This window comes from Pongo pygmaeus, chromosome 5 (assembly GCF_028885625.2).
Source record: "Pongo pygmaeus isolate AG05252 chromosome 5, NHGRI_mPonPyg2-v2.0_pri, whole genome shotgun sequence".
Taxonomy (NCBI): Eukaryota; Metazoa; Chordata; class Mammalia; order Primates; family Hominidae; genus Pongo; species Pongo pygmaeus.
In genome coordinates, this window is record NC_072378.2 from 137171492 (window position 1) to 137197343 (window position 25852).

Sequence of the window (25852 nt, forward strand, 5' to 3'; positions counted from 1 at the left end):
TGAAAAATAAAACAATTTGCCAGACATGATGGCTGGTGCCTGTAGTTCCAGCTACTCAGGAAGCTGAGGTGGGAGGATCACTTGAGCCTGGGAGGTTGAGGCTGCAGTGAGCTATGATTGCACCACTGCACTCCAGCCTGGGTTACAAAGTAAGACCCTGTTTCAAAATTAAATTAAATTAAATTAAAATGTCAGTTTATGTACATAATTTTCTAATGTGATATATATGATAAAGAGATCAATAAAATGATTTCAGGCATAAATGAATATTACATTAGAGAAAATTCTACAAGAGAATAGTAGAATGGAATTACAAGTTCAAGAAGAAAAAGAAATGACAAATTTTTCTAACAGTTAAAAATGACCTTGTTTGAATGTTTTTTAAAAAATTGATAGTAGTGGATAGCAGGCTTTTAAGATGGCCCCCAATGATCTTTGCCCCCAGGTATAATATTTATGCCCTTGTGTAATCTCATCCCCATGAGAGTGGGCTTGACCTAAAGACTTGCTTATAACAAAGAGAATACAGCAAATGTGATGGGATGAGGCTTCTGAGATTAGGCTACCAAAGCACTATGATTTCTATGTTGCTCTCCTCTTTTGCGCGCTCTCTCTTTTGCGTGCTCTGAGGAAAGCCAGTTGCCATATTATGAACTACCCTATGTAGAGCCTCATGTGACACAGAACTGAGGGAGGTCACTAGCCACTAGCCAGCAAGAAACTTAGGTCCTCTGCCCTATGGTCCATAAGAAACTGAATCCTGCCAACAGTTATGTGAGGAAGCTTGGGAGTAGATCCTCCCCGAGTCAAGTCTTCAGATCACCCAGAAGCCCTGGCTGGCCCCGATTGCAGTCTTGTGAGAGACTTTTATCTGCCCCAGAGAAACCGTGAGATAATAAATGGTTGTTTTCAGCTGTGAAGCTTAAGGACAATTTGTTACACAGTAATAGATAACTAATATAATAATGATGAGTACCAAAAGCCTATTGTTTTTAGAATCCATATGATACATTCAAGGGTGATCAAATATTTTTACTTTTAAAGTGACATTAATTTTTAACAAACCTGAAATTATGTCATTTGCAGCTATTTGAAGTTATGAGAAAACATTTTAGAGGGCAACTTAAAACGTAGATATGCTTCATCATGATTATCAATTCTTTTAGGAAGTATATGAGCCAAAAAATTAGCAAAGTACTAACAGCATTGAGAAATCCCTATTTCTTGGTGATAGTAAAAGAGGTTAAGAGAGAGGATCTATAGTCCTTTGGGTATATACCCAGTAATGGGATGGCTGGGTCGAATGGAATTTCTAGTTCTAGATCCCTGAGGAATCGCCACACTGACTTCCACAAGGGTTGAACTAGTTTACAGTCCCACCAACAGTGTAAAAGTGTTCCTATTTCTCCACATCCTCTCCAGCACCTGTTGTTTCCTGACTTTTTAATGATTGCCATTCTAACTGGTGTGAGATGGTATCTCATTGTGGTTTTGATTTGCATTTCTCTGATGGCCAGTGATGGTGAGCATTTTTTCATGTGTTTTTTGGCTGCATAAATGTCTTCTTTTGAGAAGTGTCTGTTCATGTCCTTCACCCACTTTTTGATGGGGTTGTTTGTTTTTTTCTTGTAAATTTGTTGGAGTTCATTGTAGATTCTGGATATTAGCCCTTTGTCAGATGAGTAGGTTGCGAAAATGTTCTCCCATTTTGTAGGTTGCCTGTTTACTCTGATGGTAGTTTCCTTTGCTGTGCAGAAGCTCTTTAGTTTAATTAGATCCCATTTGTCAATTTTGGCTTTTGTTGCCATTGCTTTTGGTGTTTTAGACATGAAGTCCTTGCCCATGCCTATGTCCTGAATGGTAATGCCTAGGTTTTCTTCTAGGGTTTTTATGGTTTTAGGTCTAACGTTTAAGTCTTTAATCCATCTTGAATTGATTTTTGTATGTGTAAGGAAGGGATCCAGTTTCAGCTTTCTACATATGGCTAGCCAGTTTTCCCAGCACCATTTATTGAATAGGGAATCCTTTCCCCATTTCCTGTTTTTGTCAGGTTTGTCAAAGATCAGATACTTGTAGATATGTGGCATTATTTCTGACGGCTCTGTTCTGTTCCATTGATCTATATCTCTGTTTTGGTACCAGTACCATGCTGTTTTGGTTACTGTAGCCTTGTAGTATAGTTTGAAGTCAGGTAGTGTGATGCCTCCAGCTTTGTTCTTTTGGCTTAGGATTGACTTGGCGATGCGGGCTCTTTTTTGGTTCCATATGAACTTTAAAGACACATGCACACGTATGTTTATTGCCGCATTATTCACAATAGCAAAGACTTGGAACCAACCCAAATGTCCAACAATGATAGACTGGATTAAGAAAATGTGGCACATATACACCATGGAATACTATGCAGCCATAAAAAATGATGAGTTCATGTCCTTTGTAGGGACATGGATGAAATTGGAAATCATCATTCTCAGTAAACTATCGCAAGAACAAAAAACCAAACACCGCATATTCTCACTCATAGGTGGGAATTGAACAATGAGAACACATGGACACAGGAAGGAGAACATCACACTTTGGGGACTGTTGTGGGGTGGGGGGAGGGGGGAAGGATAGCATTGGGAGATATACCTAATGCTAGATGACGAGTTGGTGGGTGCAGCGCACCAGCATGGCACATGTATACATATGTAACTTACCTGCACATTGCTCACATGTACCATAAAACCTAAATAATAATAATAATAATAATAATAATAATAATAATAATAAAAGAAAAAAAAGAAATTAGAAAAAAAAAAAAAAAAAAAGAGAGAGGATCAAGAGTGAAATGGGGCCAGGCACAGTGGCTCACATCTGTAATCCTAGCACTTTGAGAGATCAAGGCAGGCAGATCATTTGAGGTCAGGAGTTTGAGACCAGCCTGGCCAACATGGTGAAACTCTGTCTCTACTAAAAATACAAAAATTAGCTGGGCATGGTGGCACATGCCTGTGATCTCAGCTACGCAGGAGGCTGAGGCAGGAGAATTGCTTGAACCTGGGAGGTGGAGGTTGCAGTGAGCCAAGATCATGCCACTGCACTCCAGCCTGGGTGACAGAGTGAGACTCCATCTAAAAAAAAAAGAAAGAAAGAAAGAAAAAAAAAAGAGTGAAATGGGAACTAGAGGGTTTAATTTTCTGCCATGAAGAAGTAATTTTAATACTTGAGCCAAGTTAGAATGCACACAACTAAAATAATAGCCTCTGCCAATTAAGGGCTTATAGTTACTCATGATACCTGCCCCATTTAATCCTCACAACAACCTTTTGAGGGAGATGTTACCAGCATAGGGATTTGAAAGAGCCAATATATCACACCTCATGTTGTTTTGTTGAGTTGAGCCTGCAGAAGAGGCACCTGTCTATCCAGCCATGTGGGGAATCAAGGAGCTGTCAGTACATGTGCAGCATCACCTAAAATATTAATCTACCCAAGAGCTGGAAGTAGATAAATAGATGTCACACACTTTCCACCACACAAGCTAAAAAGCATAAGGCCTGGTTTCAATCCCAGGTTTCTGACTCTAAACACCATGCTCTTAATTGCTGTCTTTCCAGAAAAAGACAAAAAGACTTAAAGGATTTTCTACTATGATCAGATTATACCAATTGCTCATATATTTTTTTTCTCTTCTTCTACATAGAAGTTCAGTAAATGTATGTCCTAAACCAACACTCTAATTAAGATTCTAATTTTATTGTAGCAAAATATACATACCATACAATTTACCATTTTAACCATTTTTAAGCAGACACTTCAGTGATGTTGAGTATATGCACATTGTTATACAATCACCACCATCTATTTCCAGAACTTTATCTTCCTAAACTGAAACTCCATGCCTATCACACAATAACTCTCCATTCCCCACTTCCCCTTGCCCCTGGTAACCACCATTCTATTTTCTATCTGTATCAATTTGACTACTCTATGTACCTCATATAAGTGGAATCATACGGTATTTGTCCTTTTATGCCCGGTTTATTTAACTTAGCATAATGTCTTCAAAGTTCATCCATGTAAGAATATCCCTCCTCTTTAGGGAAGAATAATATTCCATCGTATGCATATACTACATTCTCTTTATGTGTTCATTTATTGTCTTAGTTGATTCAGGCTTCTGTAACAAACTGTCATAAACTTGGTACCTTACAAACAACAGAAATATATTTATCACTGTTTTAGAGGCTGGAAAGTCCATCATCAAGCCATCAGCAGCAGGTTTATGTCTGGTGAGGTCCCACTTTCTGGTTCATAGATGTTCACTTCCTGCCGTGTCCTCACGTGGTGGAAGGGGTAAGAGGTCTGTCTCTCCAGCCTCTTTTATAAAGGTATTCATCTCATTCATGACCTAATTACATCTCAAACGCCCCACCTCTTAAAACCATCACACTGGTGATTAAATTTCAACATATGAATTTGGGGGGAACAGAAACTTTCAGACCATAGCATCTGCCAATGGACACTTGGGTTGCTTTCACCTTTTGGCTATTATGAGTAATACTGCTGCAAACAGGAGTGTACAAATATCTGTTTGAATTCCTGCATTTAATTCTTTTAGATATATACCCAAAAGTGGAATTGCGAGATTATATGGTAATTCCATGTTTAATTTTTTAAGCAATTGCTATCCTATTTCCCATATCAGCTGCACCATTTTACATTACCACAGATTCTAAAATTTTTAACAAGAAAGTATAACTAAAATAATAAGTGATGAATGATGTAAAATGAGCAAGGTAGACAATTAGCCCATAATTAGAGACTCTCAGAGCTTTAAGGGTCTCTAAAGTGCATCAGTCCAAGTATCCATCATATATTTGAAGATAGTGCTTAAAGTTCTTGGATGATGATTACATTAACTCTCTGGCAAACGTTGATTAAAGGCTAAGTAGGTACCCAGCACAATGCTGTGCAGAGCTAAAAGGAACAATGAAATTATCCATCCTTTCTTGGAATTATTTCCCATAACTACCATATGCAGCCTTTAACATAGCAACCTGTCGATTTACCTAGGTTAATGATTCACCTGGGTGGAAAGACCACGTATTTCTATTATTTTACTTCCGGTCTCTCTCCATGGGAATGATAAACTAGTTTTAAAAATGATGTGGGTTGGTAAATATTTGCAGTTAGAGTCTTTGTGAGGTCACCATAGCAGTTATAAAACAAAACAATCTAAATATAATTGTAGATCCTTACAGAAACCTGACATGTAGCCATGTCCGCCTACATTATTAGGCCTTCCACAGAGTTAAATGGTCTTCCACAGAGTTGGCCAAGTTTAGAAGTTACACAACTCTGAGGTGTAATGAATGCTTATAAAAAACGGTTTCTGTCTTAGTTGGGAAATACCAAGTACTCCTAAACAATGACAAGAACAGGTGGAAGACAACAAAGAGAGTCTTTTTTTTTTTTTTTTTTTTTTTTTGAGACGGAGTCTCGCTCTGTCGCCCAGGCTGAAGTGCAGTGGTGTGATCTCAGTTCACTGCAACCTCTGCCTCCAGGGTTCAAGCGATTCTCCTGCCTCAGCCTTCTCCAGAGTAGCTGTGATTACAGGTGCCCACCACCATGCCTGGTTAATTTTTGTATTTTTAGTAGAGACAGGGTTTCACCATGTTGGCCAGGCTGGTCTCAAACTCTTAAGTGTTCTGCCCGCCTCGGCCTCCCAAATTGTTGGGATTACAGGCATAAGCCACCATGCCCGGCCCTTCCAGGCAATTCTTAACTCCAATTCTATCCATACCCCTGGCAAACTTGGACTCCACTTGATAAAATATGGGTGCAGGAAGGGGTGTGGAGCAAGGGCAGGGGACAAGGAGAATCTAAGGAGCATTTCATGTTCCTTTTCCTTAATTTTCCAGTTCAGCTCAAGTTGTCAAACATTTGTGCCGTGTTTACTATATACTGGACATTCTTCAAGGTACTGGAGACACAAACAAATTAGACTTGGACATTACTTCAAGATGCTCAAAATCTAGTGTAAGAATATGGTTTATTTTTTATATGTTTAGTTGTTTATATTTTAGAAAGCTTCACAGGTGGGATGAAATATTTTACAATGCTGTAATCATGTATGGTTAGGTAAGGAGCAGGTAATAGCTCAGTCTGTGTGTGTGTGTGTGTATATCCAAGGTCACTGTAAATAGTTTACCCCAGCTGGAACCAGCCTTTGTCTCTCCCAGAGATACCACACTATTTTTAGCTTACGTTGGATAAGTCTTCATATACAACTCTTTGCCAAGGTCCCAGCTGCTTCATGTTTGCTTACTTTGATATTTTATTAACACCTATTTAGCATTTCAATAAACTCCAGAATGTTTCCAGGTTACTTTTTGTAGTATTACGAAAAACACAGTGATCATTTAGGCATTGTATTACGCTGCATTCACTCAACATTTCCTGAATGCTTAAATACCAGGTCCTTGGGATACGCCAGCGAACATAACAAGCAAAAATTTCTGCCCTCATGCAGCATACATTCCAGTGACTACATATGATAAAAATCCAAAATAATAGAGGCCATACTGGTCTGGATCCTCAAGTGATCCGCCTGCTTCGGCCTCCTAGTGTGCTGGGATTACAGGTGTGAGCCACCGCGCCCGGCCTGCAAAAGTCTTTTAACTGGCCTCCCCATCTCCAAACTCTATCCTCCATTTTAGTGTTGCAGGACTTTTTAAAATAAAACCTTGGTCATTTCATTTCTCACATTAGAAAACTTCCACTCTTTTTCATTGTTTACAGTAGAAATCCAATTATCTTAGTATGGTATATAAGACTCTTCATGATCTAGCCCCAGTACAACACTCTATAGTCTCCCCACCCAATATTTTTTTCACCGTATCCCTTCCACCTGGCCAGGCTGAGTCCTGGCAGCCACGATCCCCTATGGATCATGCTGGTTTAGATCTCCTGGGTTGCTCATGTTATTCCTGCTCCTACAAAGATCTCCATCTTCTTGTCTACCTAAAGAAAACCTACTCATCTGTGTGCAATCACCATAAAGACTATCTCTCTTCTGCAGCCTTTCCTGCAATTTCCATACCTCTGGCACGGACAATCACCTTTTAAAAATACCCCATATATATTTATCATAGCCTCTACAGTATTTTGATTGCACTTAACTAATTACATGACTTCTCTTTTAGTCTTCTTCTCTAATCTCTTGAGGCCATGGACCATATCCTATTATTTTGAATCCCAAATGCCTAGTACTGTTCTTGGTATATGGTTAAGATTATCATATGACTTGGTTTGTGCCTGTTGACCTGGCTTAATAATTACACCCTCTTTTCTCTCAAAAGTATCTTGGTTTGGCAGATAAATTATATTTGGTCATTCTCCACATAGTACATGCTTGGCAATGAATGAGCACCAGCATCTGAGCACTTATTACCATACTATATATATGTATAGTAATACTTTTTAAAAAAGTTGTTTATGATGGTGTGCTTTTTTTCTTAGCTTCATTAGAACTGGCCAGCTCCTTTTTCTCACTTGCCAAGCATGGGGAGTTGGTTTGGAGTTGGTGTCTCATCTTTTCCAGTTACAGTGTGAAAGTAGCCCACCAGCCCACGCTCTTATTTCTAAAGACCGCAATGACTCCACGGACTTAAGTTATCATTGCTTCCAGTTTCCTTGGGCAACGCAGCACGCAATTTTGGACGCGCTGCGTGGTTTCAGAGTCGGCTGTAACTTGTCTCACTTTATAATCATCAGGAAAAGTTCCTGATGCCAGTCTTCCAAACGCTCAATGAAATAAAAACCAGATAGTACCGCACAGGAGGCTGAGATGCAACGACAAAAGCTGTCGTAATTATTAATAATACCTAACCTGGATCACTCCCTCGATAGATCTGTATCTTTGCCGCAGGCGCAATTCACTTTGGTTTCACTCAAAACAAAAACGGTCTCCGTCGGAGTCACCGCCCTTTCCGGTGCGGACCAATCAGAATCTCAAATACAGGGCACAGGGCCGGCACTTCCGGCCGATCTTCCTGGTTTCTCTAACCGCGCCAGGGTGCCTCCGACTCGGAACGGCTTCCGCGGCCGAGGCGGCGAGGGCCGGGGGCGGCGGGCGGGATGAGTGCGGTGTGCGGTGGAGCGGCGCGGACGCTGCGGACGCCGGGACGCCACGGCTACGCCGCCGAGTTCTCTCCGTACCTGCCGGGCCGCCTGGCCTGCGCCACCGCGCAGCACTACGGCATCGCGGGTGAGGCGGGGCCGCGCAGCCGGGGCGGGGGCGCGCAGCCCGGGCCGGGGGCGGAGGCGGAGGCGGAGGCGGAGGCGGAGGCGGAGGCGGGGGCCAGGGCCAGGGCCAAGGTCAGCCAGGCTCCAGCTCTTCGCGCTGGAGGAAAGCCTCTCTGAGCGTAGACGGTTTCGCGGGTCCACGCCAGGGGGCAGAAGAGGCGCTGGTCGGCGCCTTTCCCTTCTTTGCCCAGCGCGAGGAGTTGGTCTGAAGCGGGAGTCGATCTTCTTCCAGTTGTGTGCAAGTGCATATAGGTGTAGCCTAGTAGTCCGTGTCCTTGTTCCTTGAGACCGCGCTGCCTCCACCACCTGTCACACGTCCCCGTAGGGAGAGCCGGGGGAGCCTGCACGGTCCCTCGGATCGGTCCGCTCGGCACAGCAGTACGGGGAAGACGGTCTGAGCCAGAACCGCCCCAGGGCTCGCGAGTTGGCCCACAATTCCTAGTCTGCATTCGAGCCGTGAGCCGCGACCTGCAGGCTGGCCTTCCTAAGGAGGATGCTTCTGAACGGACGCCTGGAGTCCCACGGGTGACACCATGAAATATATCAAGTTCAGTTCTCACCTGTAGTTGTCTCACAAGGAATGCACACATTCGCAAGTAGGTGTTACAGACTCCAGTTAATTGTCTCCGTCACGCGCATTGGCTCAGCCTGTGGTTAAAGCTGCTCAGGAGGCTGAGGCGGGAGGATCGCTTGAGCCCGGGATGTCGTGGCTACAGTGAGCTGAGATCACATCACTTTGCCCCGGCCCAGTGAGCTGAGACCACATCACTCCACTCCAGCCTGGGTGACAGACTGAGACCCCGTCTTAAAAAAAAAAAGAAAAAAGGCTGGGCGTGGTGCGGTGGCTCACGTCTGTAATCCCAGCACTTTGGGAGGCCGAGGCGGGCGGATAACCTGAGTTCAGGAGTTCCAGACCAGCCTGACCAACATGGAGAAACCCCGTCTCTACTGAAAATACAAAGTTAGCCGGGTGTGGTGGCGCATGCCTGTAATCCCAGCTACTCGGGAGGCTGAGGCAAGAGAATAGTTTGAACCCAGGAGGCGGAGGTTGTGGTGAGCCAAGATCGCGCCATTGCACTCCAGCCTGGGCAACAAGAGCAAAACTCCGTCTCAAAAAAAAAAAAAAGAGTCCATCTAGTCCGTGGACTAGATGAAAAGGCGTGGGTTCATTCTCGCTTTTGACTTAATTCATGTCCTAGCTATTATACGCACTGAAGCGAGATGCAGCAACTCATTTCATAATGTCAGTGGTCTATTGTATTTTTTTGTTTTGTCCTACAGTAGAAAAAAATGTTACTTCTAAAACTCAGAGAAATACTTGGTTTATTTTCATTATTAGCTCTTAGTGCTTGCACATTCAGATTTACATGACCCACCAGTTAGATTGAAGACTCAGGAGTCTATAATGGTAGTAGTTTTCTTTTTCTTTTTAGAGACAGGGTCTCACCCTGTTGCCTAGGTTGAGTAGAGTGGTGGTGCAATCACGGCTCACCGTAGCCTCAACCTCCTGGGCTCAAATGATCCTCCTGTCTCAACCTCACCAGTAATTGGGACCATAGGCATGTACCACCACACCTGGCTAATTTTTGATTTTTTATTTTTGTAGAGACAGGGTATCACTATGTTGCCCAGGCTGGTCCTGAACTGGGTGCAAGCGATCCTCCTGCCTTGGCCTCCCAAAGTGCTGGGATTACAGGCGTGAGCCACTGTGACTCGTCTGTAATGCTACTTAAAATCTTATGCAAAAACTCTTTAAAAGGAATTGGTATTTAAAAAAAAAATTCAGTCATGTTTAAATAGAAGAGATTTTCTCCCTTGGTCTCTATAAAAGTACATATAACTTTTAAAATACAATGGCCCTTTGGTAAAATAATCTTTGACAGGTAACATATTAATACTGTTTTCAGCACTTTATTACCACCAGTTATGTGGTAAATCCCACCAGATATCTCCGCATTCATGTTTTGCTTTAAAATCCTGTGTGAGATGTATTTTAGATTTACTGGTGAGGAGTGCAGTCCCTGGGGTCTGTAAGCCAGAGGTTTCTCATCTGTCAGTAGGAGTGATAACACCAACTTGGAAGGTTTGTGTCTCTGGTGCCTTGTCTGGCTACAGAGTAGGCCCTTAAGTATTTCACCCACCTGTTAGGTCCATGTCTGGATTCCAATCATAGGTGCAATGGAAAGTTGAATATTTAGTAACTGAAGTACAATATGGAAAAACAGAAATAGAGAACACATTTGGTATTCATGTCCCAAAAACTTTAGGGAGAAATTGATCACCTGACTGTTTGGTATTCAAGGTCCCAAAAACTTTGGGGAGAAATTTGTGGTATTAAAATCAGGTACCAATTACTTGATAACTCCTTCACTTTTGATGTTACCCTGGCAGGTTCAAAGGGATGACCTTGATTTTTTTTCTCTTTAGGCTGTGGAACCCTACTAATATTGGATCCAGATGAAGCTGGGCTAAGGCTTTTTAGAAGGTAAGGGGGCTGAAATTATTAAAGGTATATATTGTTGCTATTAAAGCCTTAATAGAATTAGGTTTTGACTCTTTGATTAATGTTTTAATGTACGGTATAAAAGGAACCTTGGCGTTTGTATAGGATGAAGCTTATTTTTAGCTGGTTGTGGTGGTGCGCACCCGTAGTCCTAGCTATTCCCAAGTCTGAGGCAGAAGGATCACTTGAGGCCAGGAGTTCAAGACCAGCCTCGTGGGCAACATGGGAGGACTCCGTCTCTAAAAGAATTTTTTTTTTTTATGCACAGAGCCTGGCTCTGTCACCCAGGCTGGAGTACAGTGGCGCCATCTTCGCTCACTGCAGTCTTTCCGCCTCTTGGGTTCAAATGATTCTCCTGCCTCAGCCTCCCAAGTAGCTGGGATTATAGGTGCCCGCAACCACGCCCGGCTAATTTTTGTATTTTTTGGTAGAGACGGGATTTCATCATGTTGGCCAGGCTGGTCTCAAATTCCTGACCTCAGGTGATCTGTCCGCCTTGGCCTCCCAAAGTGCTGGTATTATATGCGTGAGCCACTGGGCCCCGCCTAAAAATTGTTTTAAAAAAATTAGCTGTGTCCTGGTGGTGCACACTTGTAGCCCCAGCTACTTGGGAGGCTGAGGTGGGAGGATTGCTTGAGTCCAGTTCAAGGCTATAGTGAGCTGTGATTGGTTCACTACACTCCAGCCTGGATGACAAAACAAGACTCTTTCTCTCAAATAAAAAACAAAACAAATCTGAAGCCTGTCTCTTAGTGTCCACTCGTAAATTAAAAAATTTAAACATAAAATAATGTGGAGCAGTATACTATGTACTATTACATTTTTGGACTATTACATTCCACTGGACTGTTTTTTTAACCTTTCTGAATCTGTTGCCATATTTCCATATTTGTCAAGTACCTACTCTACTTAACTCCCATAAGTTGTGCAGATTACATGAGATATATGTGTTAAAATATGTGATAAATTGTAAGAAAAAAACCATAATTATAATTATTTTTTTTGTTGTGTAGCTGCCTATGTAAGTGTTGTATTTTTTTGTTGTTTGTTTTTTCCTAGTGTAGCTTTGACTGGAATGATGGTTTGTTCGATGTGACTTGGAGTGAGAACAATGAACATGTCCTCATCACCTGTAGTGGCGATGGCTCGCTGCAGCTCTGGGACACTGCCAAAGCTGCGGGGCCACTGCAAGTCTATAAAGAACACACTCAGGAGGTAGGAGGGGAATCTTTCTGGGCTGATTATTTTTCTTTCTTCGACTTTGGTTGAAATCCATTTGGGGATGGACACATGGAGAAATATCTTCAGGGGACAAGTTTAAACTTTAGCATTTCTTATACATACTAGATGTCACTTATTATTTGATTATTCAAACATAAAGTACCTCTTGGCCTAAGGAGCTGGGAAAGAAAAGAAAAGGTCAGTCTTCTCATTAGGCAGAAAAAACACCTCCAGCAGTGTACTCTGGCACCATTTCCTCCTGAGAGGCCCAACACTTTCTTTGTGCTCTGAGAATGTGCTTGCCATGTGGTGCCTTAAGGTAGAGGTAGGTGGACTTTTCACATAGACATCACAAGATTGCCTTTGGGGCTTCGGTGAGATTCCCGAGGTGTTTCAGAGTATATTGGAGCAAGAGCATAAAATACTGAGTATGAGGCAGAACTTACTGAAGGGATTTTATATCTAAATCTGGTTCATGTGTTTAGATTTTGTGTGTGTGTATGTATAGCATAGAAAATAGTTTGGGCTTCAGTTGTACTAACATACATGTATATTTTCAGTGAACATAAAGACATCCTCTTTTTGTGTTTTTACCTTAAATGTTTTAAGATTTTCCTTAAGGTAGCAGTACATCCTTCAAATGAAAACTTGCTAATCTACTTTCAAATTTTTGTCCACCACAGTGCCTGGCCCGAGAAGGCCCTCAATAAATGCTTATTAGATGCAAGAATATCAGTCTTTGGTGGTAAAGATTAGTTATGTGAGGGGTCCAGATGTTTTATAGCTATAGCTATTGACAATCAAGATTTCTAAGATTGTTACTGAAATAATAAAAAATTTTAGCTTCTATTTTAATTGTGATAGCTATTTGAATAAATGTAGTTGTAAATTACTATGTTTTCAGGGAATTACTGAATATTAAGACAATTTTGGTAAAGGAGAAATTTTAGTTTCAGGATGATCAATGCACGAATCTCTACAGAACAGTATGTCCAAAATTCAGATACTTTTGTGGAACCTGTGTGAATTTGTGTGTGTGTATGTGTCAGGGTCTCACTCTGTTGCCCAGGCTAGAGTGCAGTGGTGCGATCTTGGCTTACTGCAACCTCCACCTTCTGGAATGGGCTCAAGCCTTTCTCATGTCTTAGCCGCCCGAGTAGCTGGGATTACAGACGTGCGCCACCATGCCCTGCTAATTTTTGTATTTTTAGTAGAGACGGTTTCACCATGTTGGCTAGGCTGGTCTTGAACTCCTGGGCTCACATGATCCACCTGCCTTGGCCTCCCAAAGTGCTGGGATTATAGGCGTGAGCCACCGTGCCCAACCAATTTTTGTGTGTGTGTTTTTTTTGTTGTTGTTGTTGTTTTTTTTTGTAGGGATGGAGTTTCTCTATGTTGCCCAGGCTAGTTTTTGTGATGTTTGACATCTTTTTATACCACTTGTGTTATAATTTAATGTTTTTCTTTTCCTTCTTTCTTTTTCAAAAAATACTTTTCAGAAGTTTTTTTTTTTCCTTTTTCTTAAATCTTTGGTGCCTTTTATTATCTATATAAATTCAAGGATGATAACTAACATCATAAAATAATATAGCTAGTTAAGGTAAATTCAATATATTGACTTAATGTTTTTCTTTCAATCAACTAAAGTTGTTGCTTCATTTGTCCTAAAACAGTAATGTTCATGAAACAATGGGGTTGATGTCTACTTTAGTATGTACATTTATTTGTTTTTAATGTACATTGAGATAAATAAGTAATGAATAAAATAAATGTATGTACCAGTTAAAATAATCTCTAGTGTAACTACTCTCTGGGAAATACTGTTCTAGGATGTCCTGGATGGATGCTTACTCAGTCTTTACTTCATCTCAGTGAAAGTAAATTTCACTTTCTCTTGAGATAACTTATTTGACTTTTAGGTTGTTCTGATTTTTAAGAAACTGCTTCTTGTAATCCCAACTCTACCTTCTATAGCAACCAACTGCTGCTTTTAGTGTCTTTCTCTGAAGTGGTAAGACCAAGTCCAGCCCCTCTTGTCCAGGAAACCTCTTGAAAATACCCATTGTGCTCTCTTCCAGACTGTGCATTTGTCATTTCATTGTCCTGTCCTCAGATGACATGATCTCTACATCTTTCATCCTTCTGATAGCCTCCTTTGATAATCCTGTTTTTCAATGCCCCTTTCAATATATACCTAATTTATTCCAGAAATATGATGAAGGGCTAAGCTTTATAAGATTTTACCACCATAGCCTTGAGCCCCTAGTTCTAATAATATTACCTAAAGTGGCTATACATTGTTCTCAGCCATGTCTTAGTGTTAGGTTACTTTGAGTCTACTAGTAACACACTTACCTCTTTTGTTATTTGAACTGCTATTAAACCAGTTTTACATCATTCTATAATTTTGCAACTGATTTATTGAAGACACACTTCTGCTTTTTAATTTTTTAAATTGTTTTTGCGTACTGCTATTCTAGTTAGACTTCCTCGTTTTCTTTTCAAATGCAATTTTTGGTAAGCGTTTGTATCAGGATGCCTTGAATGTTAGTATAATAGAAAACAATTAAGTGGCTTCAACAGTCAGAGTTTACTGTCTCACATATTTTGCTTGGTTACGTGAAAAATAAATGAAGATAACCTTTTTAGGTATTTGTTACAGCAGCACCCCTAATTCTTGGCACCAGTTTCTGCCTCAGTCTGTTCAGGCTGCTGTAACAAAGTATTATAGACTGGTTGCCTTATAAAGAACAGAAATTGATTTCTCACTATTCTGGAGGTTGGAAGTCCAAGGTCAGGGTGCCCACATGTTTGGGTTCTGATGAGGGCCCTCTTTCAGGTCCAAGACTACTACTGTCTTTTCATTGTATCTGCAGGAGGTGGAAAGAGAATGAGAGAGGTTTTGGAAATCCCTTTTATAAGGGCACTAATCCCATTCATGAAGGCTCTACATTCATGACCTAATTACCCCCCGGAGGCCCTACCTCCTAATACCATTACACTGGGGGGTTAAGATTTCAACATGTGAGTTTTGTGGGGACATATTCAGTCCATTGCATATGCCAGATACTCAAAAATACTTAAAAGGATTTAAGCTCAAACAAGAGTTTTAAGGAGCTAGTAAATATTTGTTGAATAAATTAATAAATGAGGCCGAGTGTGGTGAGTCATGCCTGTAACCCTAACACTTTGGAAGGTCGAGGTGGGCAGATCACTGAAGGCCAGGAGTTTGGGACCAGCCTGGCCAACATGGCGAAAACCCCGCATCTACTAAAAATACAAAAATTAGCTGGGTGTGGTGGTGCACACCTGTAGTCCCAGCTATTTGGTGGTTGAGGCACAAGAATCATTTGAGCCTGGGAGGTGGAGGTTGCAGTGAGCTGAGATCGTGCCACTGCACTCCAGCCTGGACAACAGAGTGAGACTCTGTCTTAAAAAAAAGTTATTAAAAAAAAAAGTTGATAATGAACATAGCCAATTTCTGTTTTCGTTTTTTTTTTTTTCCACCAGTATGTTCAGGGAAGCTATGTTGTGAAATAGAAGAGCAACTAATGGGTCATTTTCTTCTATGGAAGAGAGTATATAATAAAGATGTATAGCATGGTTTTAGTCAATCTTGGATTCGAATCCCAGCATTGTAAGTTACCTGTTGTGAGACGTTGCATATGTCACATATTTTTCCTAAACTTGAGTGTTTTTATTTGCAGACTAAGTTTATTAGTAGTCTGTATCACAGACGAGCATTGAATAAATATGAGCTAGTATTATTATTTGTTCTTATTATAATAGGGTTTGAAAAATGTAAAACAAGTTAGAACTTTTCCACTTACCCACTTTACCACTTGATGGCTGTGTGTCCAACAGTCAATTTTCAAGTTGTCAGATGAAGCAAAAAAGAGAAATCCAAGATTTAGATATAATTTAGGCTTTTAGGAATGAAGGTCTTGGTGAAATGAAAAGAAAGAAAAACATGGGCATTATCTGTGTGAATGGTTGCTAAACCTAGCATCGAAGTAGGAATCAAATTCTTCTGTCTATTGTTTAACTGGTGTCTGCAGAGGTCACTATGTCTTTTGAGTCCCATAAAATGCCTTTGGCTTTGCTTATTCTAATGCTGCTGAATATATAATAAAAATTTTTAAAAGTTCGGTGAGAATAGAAAAATAAGAGTGAATTGACAATTTTATTTCACCGCTTTCTGACTTAAAACACTGTGCTACTGAGAGTGAGTTAAAGTGACTTTAAAGATGACATAAATCGATGTAATATATTAATTTCTAATTTTCAAACTAATAAGTTTGCTTATCAGAATTTAAAAACGAGTTAAAATTTGTTCTCATTGTCAAATAACATGGTTTATCAATTCACTGAATTTTTATAACATATTTGATCCATTGAGGTTTTTGAGCATTGCTTATAAAAACTTATTTTTACCTAAGTATACAACTATTAGTGTTCTGTTATGGAGGAAATGTATTTGCTTATACATTTTAAGAGTTAAAATCTTGTTTACTTTAAAAAATGAATCAATTATTTACTTTTTGATAATGATAGAAGCTGAGAAGTCAATAATGATAGGTATTGTGTTAGTCTGTTTTCACATTGTTATAAGGAAATACCTGAGAGTGGGTAATTTATAAAGGAAAGAGGTTTAATTGACTCACAGTTCCACATGACTGGGGAGGCCTCAGGAAACTTAAAATTATGGCAGAAGGTGAAGGGAAAGCAGATAACCTTCTTCACAAGGCGGCAGGAGAGAGAGAAAGCAGGGGAAACTGCCACTTTTAAAGCCATCAGATGTTTTGAGAACTCCCTCACTATCACAAGAACAGCATGGGGGAAACTGCCTCCATGATCTGATCACTTCCTATGAGGTTCCTCCCTGGACACATGGGGATTACAATTCAATATGAGATTTGGGTGGGGATACAAAGCCAAACCATATCATTCCACTCCTGGCCCCTCTTGAATCTCATGTCTTTTTCACATTTCAAAACCAATCATGACTTTCCAATAGTCCCCCAAAGTCTTAACTTATTCCATCATTAACCCAAAAGTCCAAGTCCAAAGTCTCATCTGAGACAAGGGAAGTCCCTTTTGCCTATGAGCCTATAAAATCAAAAACAAGTTAGTTACTTCTGAGATACAATGGGGCTATAGGCATTAGCTATATGTTTCAAATGGGAGAAATTGGCCAAAACAAAGGGGCCACAGGCCCCATGCAAGTCTGAAACCCAGCAGTGCAGTTACTAAATCTTAAAGCTCTGAAATGATCTCCTTTGACTCCATATCTCACATCCAAGGGGTAGGCTCCCATGGCCTTGGGCAGCTCTACCCTTGTAGCTCTGAAAGGTGCAGTCCTCATGGCTGCTTTCACTGGCTGGCATTGAGTACCTGTGGCTTTTCCAGCTGTACAATACAAGCTGTCAGTGAATCTACCTTTCTGGGGCCTGGGGGACAGTGGCTCTCTCCTCACAGCTCCAGTAGGCAGTACCCCAGTGAGGACTCTGTGTGGGGGCTTCAACCCCACATTTTCCTTCTATACTGCGCTAGCAAAGGTTCTCCATGAGGGCTCCTCCCCTGCAGCAGACTTCTGCCTGGACATTCAGGTGTTTCCATACATCCTCTGAAATCTAGGTGGAGGTTAAACTCTTGTCTTCTAAACTCTTCCTGTCTTCTGTGCACCCACAGACCCAACACCACATGGAAGCTGCCAAGGTTTAGGGCTCGCACCCTCGGAAGCAATGGCTCAAGCTGTACCTTGGCTCCTTTTAGCCATGGCTGGAGCTACAGCAGCTGGATGCAGGGCACCGTGTCTTGAGGCTGCATAGAGCAGCAGGGCCACTCAGGCCCACAAAACCATTTTTCCCTCCTAGGCCGCTGGGCCTGTGATGGGAGGGGCTGCTGCAAAGATCCCTGACATGCCCTGGATACATTTTTCCCATTGTTTTGGCTATTAATATTTGGCTCCTTGTTACTTATGCAAATTTCTGCAGCAGGTTTGAATTTCCCCCAGGAAATAGGTTTTTCTTTTCTACCTCGTGGTTAGGCTGCAAATTTTCTAAACTTTTATGCTCTGCTTCCCTTTTAAATATAAGTTGCAAATTCAAATCTCTTCATGAATGCATGTGACTATACACTTTTAGAAACAACCAGGTCACTTCTTGAATGCTTTGGTGCTTAGAAATCTCTTTCACCAGACACTCTAAATCATCTCTCTCAAATTCAAACTTCCATGGATCTCTAGGGCAGGGGCAAAATGCCACCAGTCTCTTTGCTAAAGCATCACATGAATGACCTTTACTCCAGTTCCCAATAAGTTCCTCATCTCTATTTGAGACCACCTCAGTCTGAACTTCATTGTTCATATCACTATTAGCATTTTGTTCAGAACCATTCAAGAAGTCTTTAAGAAGTTCCAAACTTTCTCACATCTTCCTGTCTTCTTCTGAGCCCTCAAACTGTTTCAGCCTCTGCCCATTACCCAGTTCCAAAGTTGCTTTTACATTTTCAGATAATCTTTATAGCAGTACCTCACTATTCTGGTACCAATTCTCTATATTAGTCCTTTTTCACACTGCTATAAAGAAATACCTGAGGCTGGGTAATTTATAAAGGAAAGAGGCTTAATTGGCTCACGGTTCTGCATGACTGGGGAGGCCTTAGGAAACTTACAATCATGGTGGAAGCAGACATCTTCTTCAGAAGGTGACAGGAGAGAGAGAGCAGAGAGAGAGCAAGGGAAGTTGCCACTTTTAAAAGCATCAGATCACATGAAAACTCACGATCACTAGAACAGCATGGGGGAAACTGTACCCATGATCCAGTCACCTCCCACCAGGTCCCTCCCTCGACACGTGGGAATTACAGTTCAAGATGAGATCCATATCAGGTGCCAATAAAAAATATTAATGCAGAATGACAACCAGTCCTGCATTTAAAACTAGTGTGTTTTCTTCAGAAATGCATTTATGTTTAAAACTACACAACGGATTTATCAACTGAAGGCATTTTTTTTCTTTGCATCCTGTTTCTTTTTTAAAAATTGAGGAAATAGTTGGACTTTATATATTTCTTTTTGCATATTTAGTCATGCCCAGCCATTCATTTTGGAGTAGGTTACTGCAGTAAGATTTTATTACAATTTATAATAGCCATTTAAAGCTTTTCCCTGTAAAGATTGTGATTGTACAGAAAAATAGTTTCTAGTTAGATGTCACTTGAATCAATTCTCCCTTTTTGGATTTTACTGCCATTAGGATGTGATATGTCATCACTTTTCAATTCTCATGTTTTAAAAGCATTTACCTTCTTTTGGCTTTGTTTTATATTTTAAAGTTTAGACTTGTATTAAAAAAGGCAGACCTGTCTCTACTTGTAGCACATATTATATGCCAGGCATGTGCCAGTCACTGAAGATGCAGGTATAAATAAGACTCATGTGCTGTTCTCTGGTTGTAATTTGGGACATGCAAACAAACCATTAAGGGTCCCATGTAAATTAAAAAACAACAACAACAAAAAAAACAACCATTCAGTACAACATGATAGATGTTGAAAAGAGGTATCTAGAAGGTACACAGAGAGGAGAACCAGGGACTGCCACAGAAGAGTTGCTATTTGACCTGAGTCTTGGGCAGTTAGTAGTTTTTAGTAGTTTGCTAGGCAGCCCTAAGGGAAAGGGACATTTTTTGTTTTGTTTTTATCTTGAGATGGAGTCTCACTCTGTTGCCCAGGCAGAGTGCAGTGGCACAATCTCAGTTCACTGCAACCTCTGACTCTTGAGGCAAGCAATCCTCTGTCCTCCTGAGCTCGAGCAATTCTCCTGCCTCAGCCTCCTGAGTAACTGGGACTATAGGCGTGTGCCACCATGCCTGGCTAATTTTTGAATTTTTTGTAGAGATGGGGTTTCTCCATGTTGCCCAGGCTGGTCTCGAACACCTGGGCTCAAGCAATCCACTTGCCTTGGCCTCCCAAAGTCCTGGGATTATAGGCATGAGCCATCACACCCAACTGAAAAGGACATTTCTGATGGAGAAGAGCCTCTACAAAAGATAAGATTTGTGAAAGAGCGTGGCATGTCCATACAACCAGATGTCCTTTGATGTGCCTGGAGCATAGAGTGTGTGTACTAGGAGATGGTGTAATGGAGGTGGGTAAGGATCATATCCTGATGGGCCTTGAATACCTGGATGGTGGGGGTTGGACTTTAGGCTTTGAAAATTCAGGAGAAAGATGGATTGTGTAGATTTTGGGCCACATACTGTGGGCAGAAAACAGGACATACATGGATAGGTAAGTATTACCCATTTTCTACTTAACCTACTTTTTCAAGTATTAGCTGTCAGGTAGGACTACACTACAATTCAGGCATTTGGAATTTTAATACTTAACATAAAAAAGGTGTGCAAAGGCTTGTCTTAACTCTGTAGTTTTTTGTTTTTTGTTTTTTTTTGAGATGGAGTTGCCCAGGCTGGAGTGCAATGGTGCAATCTTGGCCCACTGCAGCCCTGCCTCCCAGGGTTCAAGTGATTCTCCTTCCTCACTCTCCCAAGTATCTGGGCTAACAGGCATGACTAATTTTGTATTTTTAGTAGAGATGGGGTTTCACCATGTTGGTCAGGCTGGTCTTGAACTCCTGACCTGAGGTGTTCTGCCCGCCTCAGCCTCCCAAAGTGTTGGGATTACAGGCTTGAGCCACTGTCCCTGGCCTTAAGTCTGTGGTTCTTAAACTTTGCAACAGATTAGCATCACTTTGGAAGCTTATAAAAATCTTTTTTTTTTCTTTTTTTTTTTTGAGACAAAGTCTTCCTCTCTTGCTCAGGCTAGAGTGCAGTGGCATGTTCTCAGCTCACTGCAACTTCCACCTCCCGGGTTCAAGCAATTCTCCTGTCTCAGCCTCTTGAGTAGCTCGGATTATAGGCGTGTGCCACCATGCTTGGCTGATTTTTGTATTTTTAGTAGAGACAGGATTTCACCATGTTGGCCAGGCTGGTCTCGAACTCCTGACCTCGTGATCCGCCTGACTCGTCCTCCCAAAGTGCTAGGATTACAGGCGTGAGCCACTGCGTCCAGCCAGGAGCTTTAAAATATCTTCATGCCCAGATCACAGTGTCTGGGGCTGGAGCCAGACATCAGTATTATTTAAAGATTCCCAGATGATTTCAATGTGCAGCATTGTTTGGAAGCCACTGCCTTGACTTGGTAAGCGTTCAGTTCTAATGACCTTGATACGTGTGTTATCTAATAATTTGGAGATTGCAATATTCAAAATGTAGATTTAAAAAATCTTTAATAAAAGGAGCGATTTGATTTACCTTGCAAAATCATTATTCCCAACCCATTATCTAACCTCAAAGTTTCTAAAATTTTTTAAAGAAGAGAAAATGATAGTTTTAAACAGATGGAAACTATAATAGACTATGTTCAGATAGAGAAGGACTTTCAAGCATGACTACTGCTACTATATCTGTAGTCTCTCATACACACAGTGTAGGTGTCAACACTATGCATGTCTCTGAAGTGAGTTAGTGAGTGAATTGTAGATAGAAATTAAAATCCCCATCTCTGATTTTAGAATCTATTAAAAAGCATATGTAGGAGAATTATGGAATCTTATTTGAGAACTTATATGAAACTGGAAATTATGTTTAGTTTTGCTGCAAGCTAATGTGAAGTGAAATTATTGGCAGAGCTATGTAAATATATGTAAAATTTGTTTTACATAAGGAGAGGAATAGAAGCATAATATTTAACTATAGCTGTTATATATTATAAATATATACAGTGTATATACATTTCAAAAAGAAACAACAGAAAAATAATTCAAAAACTAATAAAAATGGTTACCTTGAAAAAGAGGGTAAGGTAGAAAGCAGGGGAAAGGGGACCAGAATGGAAATAAGATTTCTTCAAATATAACTTGTATTATAATTTTGACCTTGGAACCATTGAAATGTTTTATGTAATTAAGAATCCCAATATATTAATAAGTTGGAAAGAAAAAGCAATTGCTAAAAATTGAAAACAAGCACATTAATCTAAAGATCCATCAAATTGGTGCCATAACTAGGTATTGAAAATAATTATTCAAGTGACTTTAAAAACCCAGTATTGTGATTATACATTCCTAATAAGATCAGTCTAATAAACAAAAATAATTAGGCCTGGGCATAGTGGTTCACGCCTGTAATCCCAGCACTTTGGGAGATCAAGGCGAGTGGGTCACTTGAGGCCAGGAGTTCGAGACCAGCCTGGCCAACATGGTGAAACCCCATCTCTACTAAAAATACAAAAATTAGCCGGGTGTGGTGGTGAACATCTGTAATCTCGGCTACTTAGGAGGCTGAGGCAGGAGAATCGCTTGAACCCGGGAGGCAGAGGTTGCAGTGAGTGAAATCATGCCACTGCATTCCAGCCTGGGCAACAGAGTGAGACTCTTGTCACTAGAAACAAAAACAAAGAATTGGAAAGAAATTTGAAACTACATTCAAAAAAATTAACATTGTTACTTTGAAACTCATATGTACATTGTAGGATAAGGCATATCAGTAATTATGTCATTAGAAACTGAAAGTTTTAGCCTCGCTTAGGCCTGTAATCCCAGCACTTTGGGAGGCTGAGGTGGGCGGATCACAAGGTCAGGAGATTGAGACCATCCTGGCTAACACGGTGAAACCCCGTCTCTACTAAAAATATTAAAAAAAATTAGCCGGGTGTGGTGGCGGCCTCTGTAGTTCCAGCTGCTCGGGAGGCTGAGGCGGGAGAATGGCGTGAACCCGGGGAGTGGAGCTTGCAGTGCGCCGAGATCGCGCCACTGCACTCCAGCCTGGGCAACAGAGTGAGACTCCGTCTCAAAAAAAAAAAAAAAAAGAAAGAAAGAAGAAACTGAAAGTTTTAAAGTGAGAGAAAAGCGTTATGAGAATAAAGAAGTAGAAGCGATCTTAAAGTTGAATGGGGAATAGTCATATAAACTTGTGATTTATTTTTCTCTGTCTGAAAAAAGTACATATTTTTTAGTTTTTTGCACAGTAAAGATTTAGAAGCAGTGACAACTGAGTAGCAGTGAATATTCTTAGTGCCCTGAGTATGGCCTCTAAATACTGTTTGCCACTAACAGGAATAGTGTCTTTGGAGAAGTCATTTATTCCAGAGCTGGGCAGGAATGCAAGACATCTTCTTGTGTCAGAAAGCAGGAAAGCTATGAAAGGCCGCTGGAGACATATCAAAGGTTTAGAAGGTACAACTTGAAGGGACTGTTGTTGGCCGAAGATGAGACTATTGGAACAACCAAAAGAATGAAAGCAATGAATTTAAACACCACACACACACACACACACACACGTGTATTTTCAGTCTTTATGTGGAGATGGAGTTGTGATTAGGAAAAATGTAGTCACCATTGAAGATTATTAGGACATCCAACTCATTATTCTGAAAATTGATAAACAAAAGTAAGGAATCAATGCATTTAGCATTTACCTTCCCTTTCTTGTATGAGTTTTATGGTGGTATTATAAAATAGTTGATAAGAAAAGTTCTTTATAACAGAGTTCTAGCTAATAAATGCAGAAGGAATAACAGAATTAGAAAATCACTATTTAGTAGCCCCTAATGAAATAATGACTAGGCAGGGATCATGTGGATGCTAAAACCATTAGTTTAAGATTGAAACATTCTGTGAACAATCTCAGGATCACTAAAAGTGGGTCAACCAGCAATTATATGCCTCCTAATATAATTGGAAGCCAAAAAAAATGAACTGAATCTGATTAAGCCTCCAGATCTAACTTCTAATTTAAAGGAAATTGGAAAGGTAGAGAAAAAAGTTAATTACCACCATGAGGAAACATTTGGGATAATCCAGAAGGCAAGACATTCTACAAGACCGATAACTTCGTTTTTTCAACAAATAAATGTTATGGGATGTGGGGCAGAAAGAGCAAGGTGTCGGGAGGAGGACTGTCTTAGCTTAGAGGATACTTAAGAGACATAACAGCTAAGTGTAAAATGTGGGTCTTGTTTGGGTACTGATTCAAATAAGCCGACTGTAAAAGAAACATTTTTGGGACAGTCAGGGAAATATGAGTAAAGACTGAGTGTTAAATGATATTAAGTAGCCATTGTTAATCTTGTTGGGGTGAAATTGGCCTGTGCTTATGTAAAAAAAGATAAACCAGCCTTACCTGCTGAAGTATTTAGGAGTAAAAGGTCTGTTGTTAAAATACTCCAGCAGTCAGTCATTCAGTCAATAATGGGACAGATGAAACATGATGGGCAACATGTTGATCATTATGGAAGGTGTGTGATGGGTGCCTGGGGGTTTATTATACTATTCTCTCTACTTTTATGCATGTTTTAAAATTTCCATAATGAGAAAAATTTGAAAATTTAAAGTTTCAGGGCTGGGTGTGGTGGCTCATGCATGTAATTCCAGCACTTTGGAAGGTCTAGGCAGGGGGATTACCTGAGCCCAGGATTTAGAGACCAGCCTGGGTAACATGGTAAAACCCTGTCTCTACAAAAAATTAAAAAATTAGCTGGTGTTGTGGTATGCACCTGTGGTCCCAGCTACTCGGGAGGCTGAGGTGGGAGGATCAATTGAGCCCAGAAGGTGGAGGCTGCAGTGAGCTGTGCTAGTTCGTGGCACTGCACTCCAGCCTAGGTAACAGAGTGACACCCTGTCTCAAAAGAGAAAAAAAAGAGAAAATTTAAGTTTCACCTTAAAAGAAATATATAGCCCTTTCTAATCACTCAGTAATTAAAAGTCAGTGACCCTTTCCTTTGTATTCATACAGATAATAAAAATTCTGGACATAGTTTTTTATTTGACAATTTTTAATTAAGTAGACCAACTTAAAAAGGGCAATGCTTTACAGTAGATTAAAGATGAGCTCTTTGGGAATTGGTTTCAGTAATAAAATTTGTCCTCTCAAACTGTGGTTTTGATGAGGTTCAGATTTCATAAAGCAGCACAAAACATTGTGCAGTGGGTTTTTTTCTTTTTCCATTTTCCTGGTTAATTTTCTTCACCACTGCCAAGAGTAATTTCATCAGATAGGCCTCTAGAGGACCCTGCTCTTAAAGCATAAAGTCAGGCACTGCCTATCTCTCTTCCTTTTTATATTTAATTTGACCATTTGCCATGCCCACTATTTGAGTGGGAGTGGACAGGGAGGTTGGGAATAAGGAAGAGATGGAAGAGGAGACTAATAGAAGATGTGCTTTCCATTTAGATTTGTTTCTCTTTTCCTTCATTCATTCCAGAAACTTTTATTAACTCTACTATGTGCAAGATACTGTACCAGGCTAGCTGGGAAGACAAACCCCTTAGGCATGCCCTTGCCCTCCTGGGGTCCTTGCCCTGTCTGAGGAGGCAGGCTTCTGGTTGTCTAATGTCTACTGTGGTAAGCGCTGTGAATGTATGCGGTGTTATGGGAAGGGAGGGTTTGTCTGGGGAAGGGGCAGGGAGGGCATCCTTTGGTCTAAGGGGGAGTTGGAATGAATGATTCAAGTGGTCTAAGGGGGAAGTTGGAATGAATGATTCAATTGGTCTAAGGAGGAGTTGGAATGAATGATTCAATTGGTCTAAGGGAGAGTTGGAATGAATGATTCAATTGGTCTAAGGGGGAGTTGGAATGAATGATTCAATTGGTCTAAGGGGGAAGTTGGAATGAATGATTCAATTGGTCTAAGGGGGAGTTGGAATGAATGATTCATTTGGTCTAAGGGGGAGTTGGAATGAATGATTCAATTGGTCTAAGGGGGAAGTTGGAATGAATGATTCAATTGGTCTAAGGGGGAAGTTGGAATGAATGATTCAATTGGTCTAAGAGG

At 40.7% G+C, this 25852-nt stretch overlaps 1 protein-coding gene across 3 annotated transcripts in view; it reads left to right on the forward strand.

Annotated features, from left to right (window-relative positions):
• The first annotated feature begins 4123 nt into the window (after positions 1–4123).
• PEX7 (peroxisomal biogenesis factor 7) overlaps positions 4124–25852 on the forward strand; it is a 97220-nt gene continuing 75491 nt past the window's right edge. For 2 of the 3 annotated variants that reach the window (XM_054491642.2, XM_063666634.1), the window contains exons 1-3: positions 4124–8254; positions 10720–10777; positions 11860–12010. In XM_054491642.2, coding sequence (XP_054347617.1) covers positions 8125–8254; positions 10720–10777; positions 11860–12010 — 339 coding nt within the window. In that variant the 5' untranslated portion in view covers positions 4124–8124. Of the gene's footprint in view, positions 8255–8346; positions 8889–10719; positions 10778–11859; positions 12011–25852 lie in introns of those variants that run through there. The other variant, XM_063666635.1, reaches the window with a different exon arrangement.